The 12318-nt window shown below is 48.2% G+C and overlaps 1 protein-coding gene across 4 annotated transcripts in view; it reads right to left on the bottom strand.

Moving 5' to 3' along the window:
* Positions 1-2329: 2329 nt before the first annotated feature.
* The window catches only part of Rassf4 (Ras association domain family member 4), a 35220-nt gene continuing 25231 nt past the window's right edge, over positions 2330-12318 (bottom strand). For 3 of the 4 annotated variants that reach the window (XM_017592701.3, NM_001024275.2, XM_039107863.2), the window contains 7 exons: positions 11229-11320; positions 10444-10604; positions 7139-7240; positions 6877-6928; positions 5660-5781; positions 4880-4977; positions 2330-3766 (listed from right to left, as the gene is read on the bottom strand). In XM_017592701.3, the coding sequence (XP_017448190.1) occupies positions 3706-3766; positions 4880-4977; positions 5660-5781; positions 6877-6928; positions 7139-7240; positions 10444-10604; positions 11229-11320 (688 nt within the window). In that variant the 3' untranslated portion in view covers positions 2330-3705. The remainder of the gene's footprint in view (positions 3767-4879; positions 4978-5659; positions 5782-6876; positions 6929-7138; positions 7241-10443; positions 10605-11228; positions 11321-12318) is intronic. The other variant, XM_039107862.2, reaches the window with a different exon arrangement.

Raw genomic sequence — 12318 nt, forward strand, 5'->3', positions numbered from 1 at the left:
AAGTTACGCTCTGCACTCTGGGGTCTATCTGGGCCTGCCTTTAGTTTCATATCACCTTCTGCCTTCTGGCAGCTGGTTCTCATACACGAGGACCAAATGTTGTGAAACACCCACATGGACACACTTAACAGAGTCAAGTTTTGGAATCATGTTGTGTTTAAATCATCGATTAAATGATGAAAACCAGTCACAGGTCGTCCTTCGATTAGACAAAGGGAGAAGAGACAAAGGGTAAGAGGAGAAGCCACAGCCTGGACAGCAGGCAGATTTTCTTTCTGGGGAGTGTTAGCTCAATGGCTGTAGCTTCTCTGGAGATCTGCACCACAGGGGCCACTTACCCAGAGTGGGTTGGGTATTTAAAGAGCTCATTGTGGAACAAGAAATCTAGAACAAAACCAACAACAACAGCTGAGAAACACCCTAGCAAAGGAATTTCTCTTTTCTGTGGTTTTGTTTCTTAGACCCTGTTCTTCACATATGTGTTTTGGTACACATGCAGGTGTACATACATGTACACAAATAAGCACTGTATCAGTGAGGAGTGCTTGGCAGAAGTTCTGTCATTGGCAGAACTGACCCACAATCCAGAGACAGCAGGACGGGTTATTGGAATGCCTGAGTATAGGAACAAATATACTCTGTTTCCCTCAAAGTGGGTTCTTCAGCCCAGGACTCTGGACAATGAGTCGGTTAGATAAGTCTGTTTGGTAAGTCTTGTTTCCCTTGGGCTGGATGAAAAAGGAAACCCTGGGAATTCCCATGCTCTTGGATTAGCAGAAAACCTTTGTTACAACTCCACTGGAGGGCACAGAGCCCCACCTCAGGTCCTGTGAGGCTCCCAGCACGTCAACAGTTGGCTAATACCCAAGTGCCGTTCTTGGGGCCTAAATATAGTACATGCATCTGGTTGTTTGTATGTGTGCTACCGCTTGGCTGTGACCTAACAGACTTCCTGCTTGCCACTGATGAGGGTTAGAGGGCCTGAGGACCTGGCAGTCAGAGTCCCCCTGATAAGGACGTTCCATGGCCTGCCTCCCTGCAGCTGTGCTCACACAGCACAGTTGGCCTAATTCCAGTCCCTACTAAATCACCTGAGTAGACTACATAAGCCCTTTCTCCTTTCCCTGGGACCAAGGAGCCAGATGTATCCTGGGAGAAAGGCTTTGTTTTGTCAGAGAGAAAGGCCAAAGGTTACTGCTTCAGAAAAACAAGTCTTCCCCCTCTTGTTTTCAATCTACTCTGGTCATTTGTTCTGGACAAACAATCCTGTTTATCCTGCGCTCAGGACTTGTGCAATCTTGTAATCATGCTGATTTCATCCTGTGCCGTTTATTATTCTAGGCTCTGAGGACAGGCCTGTTTCTGAAGATGGTGCTTTCCGGCAGGGATCTTTATCTGTAGATACCTTTATCATCTGAGAGGCGGGGAACACCCCAGAAAGGCTGTGACCTCCATAGCAGAATGTAGCCCTAGCTCACCGTGACGTCTCAGCCTCCATAGTCTCAAGTTCCAGGGTTGTTCTGCCCCACAAAGGCTGGTCTCCAGCTGCCCTCAGAGGGCAGATGAGGCAAGGTTGGGCTAACATTTGTGAACACTTCACAAGAACGCAGCAGAGGACACTGCTCTGTGCAGTTTTCCCTAACTATGTCATTCAGAGATTAATTTTGATAATATTTCGAATGTAAAATACCTTAAAAAGCCTTAGCTAGTATTTTGACAGCTGTGAAACACCACTGAGCTGGCTGCCACTTCCAGGGTATCCTTGTCAGTGGTTCTCCCAGCACTGAGTCCCTGCGTCAGCACAGAAGGTGTCTCTTGGCCTACAGTACCCTTCACTTTTAGCTGTCTGCTCAGTATCATGCTTCCTTCTCAGGGGCTTAACTGTCCCCATGTCTACTTCTCCAGAAGAGGAATTACCAAGGCTCTATCTTTGCTCCTCCAGGATCCAGTACAGGCCTGGCATAAAAGAATCAAGTCAGTCGATTTCTTCTGGACAGGTTTTCAACTCTGGAGTCTGGCTGGAAATTTCTATGCCCTTCTGATGCTAAAATTCTACAATTCAGGATGACTCTATTGCCTAGGCCACCCACAGACTACCACCAGTAAGTCCTTTCCTGTGTTCTAAGGTAAGGTGGCCTTGCCTCAGGCCTTACACCAATCCCCAGCTCACGCATGAAGGGAAGGAGTTCTGTCAGTGTCCACAGGTTCCAACAGGTGTTTCTCTGCCTACAACAGCTCTTCATAGTGTACAACAGCTTCAGAGATTAGAAAAACAGGTCAAGGAAATAAACACAACAAGAAGAAGCACAAGAAAGGTTGGGCCTGCAGCTTCTGTTCAACACAACAGACCTTTATTAAGCACTGAAGAAAATACAGTGCCAAAGAATCGAGGAGGCAAGAAACCTCCCTTGGCAGCTAAGCATCTCGGTGAAACAGAGCTGGGTCCAGAAAACCTAGGGGTGACATCCACCCTGCTTCGTGGTTTCACACTGCACAGCTGTTCTCACATTTTGCTCTTCAGGACTCTGTGAGAGGCTTTCACATGCACTGCATTGAGGATAGAACTCTGTCTCCAAAGGCTTCCATCACACTTCTCTTTAAATCTACTGGCCTTGGACCTCAGGGGAGGAAGCTGGCCTTTAGTTTGCTGTTAGACAGCCATTTCCACAATTGATGTAAACCATTGCATAGTTTTACAAATGAAGTTTTCTCATTCATGCCAGAGATTTCAGTCAGCAAATTGTTCTGTATCCATTTCTAGGGGATTAGAAGCCTTTTGTCCTCAAACAGACATTTTTTCCATTTTTTGTCGAGCTTTCATAGGATGTATTGAGAGCTGTCCCTATCCACTACAGAGAAAGAAGCTCAGTGCCAAGGAAAGCAAGAGACATATAGACATCCACAAGATGGAGTAAAGGGGACTGAACCTTCTGAAGCCACTGCCCAGCTGTTCCAGTGCTACACGAGTCAACTCCCAAAACAATTTGATGGACATATTTCTTGAAGACAACTCCTTTCAAGAATTTCTTTGGATCACACTCACAAGCTAAGGGTGATTTATGCCAAAAACTGATGAGATATTGATAGTCCTAGTCCTGATCTAACCTCTGGGCCAGGAATGTTGGCTAGGAAAGGAGGCTCAGAGGCCAGGACATCATGGTGAAGCAGTAGATAGAAGCAAGCCACGTCTCATGGCTGTTGGCAGCTCCTGCCCCAGTTCAGTTCCTGAGTGGCAATAAGAAACAAGGGAAGACCAGGGGTTCATGGTTCACATGGATGATAAGGGCAGGGACTTGTGGCCATGCAGAGGCTCAGAGACAGACACTGGGCAAGCAGATGAAGCCCATTCTCCAGGGGCTGGGTGCTATATTGCTCTCTCAGACTGGAAATACACAGGAACAAGGCTGACCATACTATTCAACCATACAGTGTGGCCGGCACCGCAGTTCCAAGGCTCTTTATTACCATCTAGGCCAGCTTTGCACATAGATCCTGACTAGCAAGTTCCTGGGTGTGCCTTACGTGCTCCCTATGGTACCAAGACTAGAGACACAGGGTGCTAGGTAATCTGTGGACAGGTGGAATACGCATAGGTACTGGATTCCTTAGGCAGCAGGCATCGGTCAGTGATCAGTTAGGGCTGGGTCCCTGAGATTCCATGTGTACTTGCTACCACGGGAATCACAAAAGGCAAGCTCTGGCTAGTTACTTGGCCTCCACCAGCTGTTCCAGACGCTGCTGCATTGTCAGGCGCAAAGCTTGGAACCTGGAGAGAAACACAAGGGGTTTCACTAAGGCTGAAGGGCCAGGGAGGTGAGAGCAGAGAGAGAGGGGAGCAGGGAGAGCACTGCTCCCAGCTGGCTGACCAGCAGCTACCACCTCTGTCCTTCACCAAAGAGGCTCAAAAGGGCAGCGGATTGTGCAGAATTTCAAATAAAAATGCTGGCAGTTCTATTCCAGACTCTCTAGTAGGGACAGGGATGTGCTGGGATGCAGATCAGGGCTATAGATCAGGTTTCAAGAGACAATGTCTGAGCCAGGGCCATGCAAATAACCCAAGCTGCATCCTTAGCCTGGGTTTCCGATTGCTCTTCCCAACCTGAATCTATTGGCCAGGTGATTCCCAGGTCTCTGCTGTCTTTAAAACCCTATAGTGATGTGGTGGATTGACAGGACACTCTAGAGTCTCTGCTGAATCTGAGTGAGGCCCAGTTGCACAGAAGGAAGCCTGTGGCTTTCTAGGGATCATTAGCGTGAAGCCAGAATCCAAGCCAGTCCCTATTCCAGGCTCTCAGAGTAGAGAGAGCAGCTTGATCTCCCCTGCCCAGCCTTCCTGAATGATCTTCATACATCTCTGAAGCACAAACAGATCACTGGGACTCAAAGCATCATAATGTCATATAGCCTGCCCTGCTGCTGGTGACCCTTGCTCCCTCAAACAGCAGTCAGAGATTAAATGTTAACAGTCACTGCTTCCCACTGGGCTCAAACTTCCTACCTGTAGTAAGGCCTTGGACCAGGCTGAGGTTGTATCCAGCAGACTCTCTGTGACTGTTTTTCCTTGAGAGCTTGTGAGCTTGGTTATTAGCAGAACTAGAAAGCCAACCCAGGGCTCACCAGGCTCCTTCCCTTTGTCTTATGCTGGAGAAGAGGTCCAGCCTGGATGGGTGCATGCTCTACATCAGAAGGCTAACACCCTAGCTTGCTATCAGTACTGAACAGTGGTGTAGGAGGGCACTACTGGAGGCCAAGGTCAGCAGGCCTCCCCCACTGTACTTGGTATCTACAGAAGGGAGAAACCTGCCTGCTTGGACAGAGGAATGCCCCTCAGATGTCCTCTAATGGCCAGAACCGTGTCTGGCCAAAGGGTAATGCTTACTTCATGGTCAGTTTGATTATTTCTCTCTCCTCCTCTTCTTTTAATTTTTCAACAAAGCTGTCCAGAACTGGCATTTCGAACTTAATGTACTGGGCAACCTAGAAAACCCAAGAACATCAACATGTGCTTTAGATGAGAAGCCTGGGGTGTGTTGTCCACAGTGGTCCAAGCCTACGTCCTGCACCCACAGGAGCTGCCTCTCTTCCCAGCCCTGCTGCTGGCATTACTTTACTCTGTGTGCTGGGAGAATGGGGGACTGCTCTTATCTCAAAGCAACCATTAGCCATGGGAGGAAACGCCGTTGAGCTGAATATTAGGAAAAGCATTCAAGTCTGTGTCTTTGTCACCCTGAATGCTCTTGGCATGGGTGGGGGAGTCTGAATACCATTGTGCTCAACAATGAAATGAAGCTGTCCCAGCCCTGGGAAGCTGAGGGAGTCAGCCACAAGGTCTTCTTGGAGACCCCTATTCTATGGGCCCTTTTGTTTAGGGGCTGGATGTATGTGTATAGTGTTATCATTGAGACTCAACACCTCTACCCTTGTGTTGGCCCTAGTCAAGGGCCCCTTTGTGAGTCCTTAATGTGATAACAAACGCATATGCCACTGAAAGAAAGGGGCAGGGCTGGGTTCTCCTGGGACCCCAGTTCCTTCTGTCCCCACAACTGACAGCTGTGGGCATCTAGGACACACTGCCTGAGGAAATTGGTCATGATCCTCTTCAAGCCTTGCCTTCCAGTCCCTCCCTGTGGAACAGGCTTTCAGCTCCAGCCCCACTCACATCATGGGGCACTTCCTCACTCAAGTCAGCTTCCATCAAGAAGATCTTGACAATTTTCTCACAGGGCCCATGCAGGATTCTGGATATCAGTGGGTACTCACAATCTTTCAATTTTGTCTGCTCTGAAATAGAAATTTACAAAATTCATGGGATGTTAGGATTGCTCACCTATCCATGTGTGTGTGTGTGTGTGTGTGTGTGTGTGTGTGTGTGTGTGTGTGTGTGTATGTAGGTATGTATGTATATGTTTATTCAGGACAGGAGTATGATAAAAGGGATGTATTCAGACAATCTTTCTCAGACCTCTGTGGATCTGCATCTGGGGAGATATATGATTCCACTGAAGGGCAGCAGAGCTGGCCACCCTAGCTCGGCTCTCTGCACTCAGGATTGACGCTAGTGAGAAGAAGCAGATGCCTTCCTCACTTGCCTAGCAGCAAGACATCAATCTGTTGAGGCCTCACTCACATCTACTGTCAGACGTTAGATACTGTCAGGACAGAAGTTAATCACCAGCCCCAACTCTTGACCCTTGTTAGCCCAGAGGCAGCAACAGAGGAACCCACACAGTGAATGCTGCTAAAAACTGTCCTCGTCTTCCATTAGCCACTGATACTTGGTCACCATCCTGACTCAAAGGGCCCTTCGCCCCCCAGCCACCTTCATCTTCTCACCTCTCTAAAAGTTGACTTCCTTGCTATGGCAAAGGAATTCTGGGCATTCCTTTGAGTGAGTCATCTCTGGGAACTGCCATGGTTACGTGTGATGACCCATTAACAAGCTTCTTTCCTCTTGTAGACCCGCATTTGGTTCATGTACTTTGTAGGCCCATCCAATGAGCGGTAGCAGAGGAAAAATAACTGCCCTGCCCTATCTATCATTTAATAAAGGCTTGGCACAGAGAAAATAGGAGCAGGGTAGACAGAGGGGACCACAGACTTGGGAACACAGGAGATGCTTAGCAACAAGGAGCTGCCCATGGGCTGCCAAGGGATCCATGGCAGATCCAGGTTGCAGCCACTGGCACACAAGTCCTACTTTCCTAACTGAGCTACATAATGATCCACTAATGAGAAGAGTCTGGACAGAGTTCTTCCTACACTGTTTTAGAGGGGTTCTCAGAACGGAACCAAGTTTGATGGTGGAGAGGAAGTGTGGGGAAGAAGAAGGGGTGGCACGTCATGCTTGCCACGTGAACACCGGAAGCTAGCACTTACCCCCAGACTCATGGACGGTGTAGAGTGCGAACTCACTGGGGCCATCTTCTACCTACATAGGCAGGCACAAGAAATCAGACCACAGCAACTTTAGCAAAAGAGAAAAGACCAACCTCCCACCCTTCCTTGCCTAGAATCCCAGGGACACCGGCATATCAGCTTTTCCCCCAGAGCCAAGTCAGCCAATCCAGGAACCCTCAGTCCTTCCACTCTATCCAAGCACCAGCCTCTTGGCAAGGCTGCTCCCTGAGGTCACACTTACCCGGAACTTGTTTAGCAGCAGGGTGAGTACCTGCTGGGTGGTCATAGTGCTGTTAACCCGGACGTTGGTCACAGACCCATAGGCAGGCGTGAACACCGAGGTCTGTAGGGCAGATGGATAGCTCAGGGCAGGCCCACAGGAGACATAGCTAATGTTAAAGTTCTGAGCAGACCCAAACAGTGGGAGACTACTTCTTAGAATACCTGTCCCTTCCCAATCCTGCAAACCCATCACCATGATGTTTGTTCCTAGTCCTGGGAACACTCAAAGAGCTATTACTCTGAGGAAGAAGCTTAACACTGTACACATCCATCAATAGCAGCTCACTGGATCTTGGAAACCAGAACCCTAGCAGTAATTCACTGGGGTAGGACACGGGGCTCTCCATCACTCTTCCTACCGACAGCGTCGGCATCAACAAACACCTGTGAACTTAGGCTCAAAGCTTTCAGATCTACCCACTTCCCCAAGTGCTATCCAAGCAGAGGCCTCCAGTCACACGATGGCATTTGCCAACAGGCCCCTCCCTCTCACCTTCTAACATATTCTCCATATCATTCCCTATAGTACTACATTTAAAATACTCCAAATAACAAAATGTGGTCTGGCCCAGCTTCATACAGTCCCACCTTGGTCTTCCTACGTCTTTTACTCCCAAAGAGACCTGATGGATCAGAAACAACCTCGAAGAAGAGTATCAGGCCTGTCTGCCATTGTCAGAACCCCCTTTTAGAGAACATATAAGGCTTCCTGTGGCATCTCCACTCACTCTTAAACACTCGTGATGCCAAGACCCCCGACAAACATGTGGTGCTCCCGCTACATGGGTCTCTTCACAATTACTAATTTAAATATTCATGCATACATTTTGAGACAAGTTGTAACCATACAGACCATGCTGGTTTGAACCTCAAGACCTTCTTGCCTGACCTCCTGAAGGCTAGAATGACAATTTAGTATCACCGTGCCAAGCAGATAATTTTTACTCTTTTGTGGTCCTGGAAATTGAGCACAGGGCCTTGTACATGCTAAGTACCTACGAGTACTCCTCCACCATGAAGAACAGCGCCAGCTCTCTTTTTTTATCTTCAGATAAGGCCTCACTCTGTGACCTTGAACCTCTTGCACAGCTTAGGCTGCCTCAAAACAGGATCACCTTGCTTTGTTACCATGCTTGGTTTATTTATAATTTTTTGCATGGGAAGCATGTTGCATTTTTTTTTGCAAGTATCTTGCCCCTAATTTATGGTGGTGTGACTCATCATTCTTTTTTACTTTAAGACAATGCAAAAAATATACATATTCCTCAAATCATATCTCAAACTAAATCTGGATCCTCCCGCCCACCACCATTGAATAGAATACAATGCTACTCTCCATCCCGGGCAGCGACAGTGTGTACAGCTCCTGGTTAGCCACATAATCATCTGGAGAAGCAATCAGAACTCTCCAGGGGACCGTGCGTGCTTCTGAGCCCAGATGCACTGTGACTTGGGTGCTACATCTATTTCCACCTTAGGTTTTCAATTAGAATAAGCTCATCAGGGACACAAGTAGACTGCCAGTCAGACAGCTTCTGTGGAGAAAAATTACCCAGGACACTGTCTGAGGCTTGGGAAGGCTGCTATAAGCACTCTAACCAGACACTGAATGTGGGGAGCATCTGACATGTACTCTTGATTCTCACAGTGGCCCTCTAGAGGACCTACAACTGTTCCTATTTCCTGAGAAAGGAAACCTCAGTTGGGAGGTTAAATACCTCCTTAGGGTCAGCCATCAGGAAAGGACAGTGCTTCTTCGTGTGCTTCCTACTCCCTTAAAGCTGGTGCCTTCCAGCAAACAAAACTGACCCCGCTGCACTGGGCCTGCTTACTCTACCTGAGACCCACAAGCACTCCAGGCCACAGGCTGTACAGCAAATGAGCCTTTAGGACAGTGGTTCTCATCCTTCCTAATGCTGAGACCCTTTAATACATTTCCTCAACCATAAAGTGATTTTGTGGCTACTTTACAGCACCAATTTTGCACTATTATGAATTGTAATGTAAATATATGTGTTTTCCGATAGTCTAGGGTGACCTCCTATGAAAGGGACATTTGACCTCCCCCTGAAGAGGCTGTGATCCATAGGCCAAGAACCACTGCTTTAGTGCCAAAGAAACATGGGAAGCTCATCAGGTACTTCAAGGAGGGGAACATTCTTGTCAACAAGGCTGTTTGTTCTGCACAAAGCCTGCCTTGGACATGGTACCAACCAAGTAGAGACAAAAGTCGTTGGTTTACTTTCTTATCCCAGTGAATCACATCTGGATCTGAGTAGTCAGGACAAAGCAGCATGGACACCTCCAAGAATTAGAAGGGTCTGGGAACAAAACCCATGCTGTTAGTCATAACAGTTTAGGGAAATGATAGCATGAAGTACTAGTGGACAGTAGTCAGGAATAAAACCTAGAACAAGTACCCCTACCAAAAACGTCAGTACCTAGAATTAGTAATTTTCATTGTTTATGGCTTAGGGAATCTGTACCCCAACTTCTAAGAACATTGTGTATAGAAGTACAAGGTGAAAAATGGCATTTTTGTTCTGGTTAAAGACTCTCTGCAGTCCAGGCTTCCTTCCTATGAATCACTCTTTTAGAAAGGCAACAGTTCCAGTTGGAAGGTCCCCTCTCCATTCCCCAGCAGGGCAGGATGTGGCCTGTCACCATGCACTCCAGCTCCAGGCAGGGCCACACCCAGACTGCTACTCACTCCATTTATAGTAACAATCAACTTGTCCTTTTTAGCTCACTTGTTAATGGGATGATGTAATTGGGGAAGGTGATCTTTCCCTAAGGTCAGTACAATGCACTCTGGTACAAAAGGAGACGTGCTGGGAACTCAGAAATCCCCAGGTTCTCTAGGCACACCTTAGCAAGCAAGTGTAATTACCCAGCTAGAGCTGCAGCTGTGTACATGATGTTCCCATGACCCTGAAAGGGAGCCTCACAAGAATGGGCCAATTCAAGATACACTTGGCATTATTGTCTACTTAGGGCTTTCTTGCTCTGAATCCATACACCTTAGAGAATGGGTGGGTAGTGGTTGTGTGTGGGAAGCTCGGCTGTGCATGGGAATGTTATATGGCCGTGGCATTGGGGAAGAGCCTGTCACTCTCTTGAGCTTTCCGTATAGGGCAACAGCAGTTATCTTGAAGTCTAATGGAGGAATGGGACAGATGCTGAATGTTAGGGGCCTGCTCCTCTGTGCTGGGGAATAAGCCCTGCTCCAGCTTCAGAGCCCAGGAAAGGGCAGAGGGACTTCACCTTGTGGTTATAAAAGTGCCCATTGATGGAGAACCGGTGCCGTCGAATCTTCTGGGCCTCGCCCGGTGCCCGGGATTTGCACCTCCTCTGGATTATACAGCTGGCATCACTCTTTGTCCGCATAAGCTGCGGGACCTCCTCCTCTTCTTCCTGCAGGGGTCCTGCAGAAATAAATAGATGAGAAGGTGGAGGGTAGGGGATGGTCATGGCTCCAGCAGTGGCACTGTCTGTTGGATGTTGTGGCTCCCTGGAGTCCTATAGCCATGACATACTGTAGAAATGGCAGAACCAGGCTGATGCTGGTTTGGATGCTGGGCAGCAGTTGTGTTGGCACCACAGTGCCTCTCATGGTTGCCACTGAGGTATGTGGTCACCCATGTCCTCTGAGCACTCACACAGGGACAGGTCCTTCACCAGGTGCTAAGGAAAGGGTACAAAAAACACAGGCGAATGATGCCTGATCTCAGAGCAGAATGCAAGGATGAGGTTCTAGAGGCTTGGGATGAAAGAGAACAGCGCCCTCCATTGAGTCCACTTCCTTTTTATATCAAAGCCCATTTCAGAAGATTCAGGCCAGGAACCTAAGGTAACACTTCTATAAGCCTCTGCCTTCTTTTCCATAAAGGAATGAAGAAGAATGTGTGGACCCGGTTTCCTCCTGTGCAGGTGCTTAGCGAGGCTCTCTCATGAGACGGAAGCAGCCATTCCTGCGACTCCCTGTGGCTGTTCTTTGGAGACTGTGTACATCACCCAAAGCAGGCTGGGGTCTCCAAGGCTTTGCTTACCTGAGCCATCTCTGGAAACCTCTCCCTTATTTGCAGGTTGAGTGCTAGGCTCCTCAGCAGGGACCTTGCTGTCCTGGGGTGAAGCGTCCTTTCTGAAAACAGAGAAGCACAATGCTCAAGTGGCTGGGACAGAGAAAAAAGCCGCTCTGCTTTACCAGGCAGGACACCATGGGTGAGGATCCCAGAGGCAGAGTGTGGCGAATTTTATCAGCATAATAGAAAGCTCCCCATAGCATCTGGAAGGAGTGGGTGCTGTCCTTTCAAATGAGTAACTGTTCTGAGAGGCACCACAGACCAAGTGCAAAGCCTGTATCCGTGCGATCCTGGGAGGTGCGCTCAGTCATGTTAGTGCCTGCACAGCTGTGCAGCGAAAGAGCTTGTGGGTCTACGGAGTCAGGCAAGGTTACCCTTGGGATCAAATCTTCAGCCCTCTTGGCAGGACTGATCTCCACCCCAAGCCAGAGAAGACAGTAAAGGAGAAGGAGTAATGAGAGGAAGTAGCATTTGGTAGAGGGACTAGGGAGTGAGAAAGGGGCAGCCTGGGGACAGGTCAGAACAGCACGTGCTAATAACTATTGATCCATCTCTCCAGCTCCTCCATATATAATGCTTTAAAAATAGTGCCTCAGTATGTAAGCTGAGCCTGGGTTCAAACTCAGAATTCCTTCCCCACCTTCAGTTTACTGAGTGTTGTAATCTCGGGCATACTTTCATCCCCATGCCCATCTTATCTGCATATCTGGCCAAGGACAAAATTCGGAATGTTTGCTTCTGAAGAACTAACTGCCTTTGCCGTGATGGTAAAATAAATCAGATCTTAAAATTCTGGTAAACTGATGCAAACAGAATCTGTCACTGATGTAAAACAGTAGCAGCAGGAAGATGAATTTGGGTGAATCCCTAAAATTCCCTTTCAAGGAGATCCCCGTGGGCTGAGGACGCAGCTCATTGGTACAGCACTTAGCCCTGGGTTCAGTCCCCAGCACCATAAAGCAGGCGTTGGGATCATGAAACTATTCTCCTGGAGGAGGGTCAAAGGTCATATAATCATCACTAGGGAGGGTGCCCTAAGTAAGATTGTGTGTTGGGG

This window comes from Rattus norvegicus, chromosome 4 (genome assembly GCF_036323735.1).
Source record: "Rattus norvegicus strain BN/NHsdMcwi chromosome 4, GRCr8, whole genome shotgun sequence".
Lineage (NCBI taxonomy): Eukaryota > Metazoa > Chordata > Mammalia > Rodentia > Muridae > Rattus > Rattus norvegicus.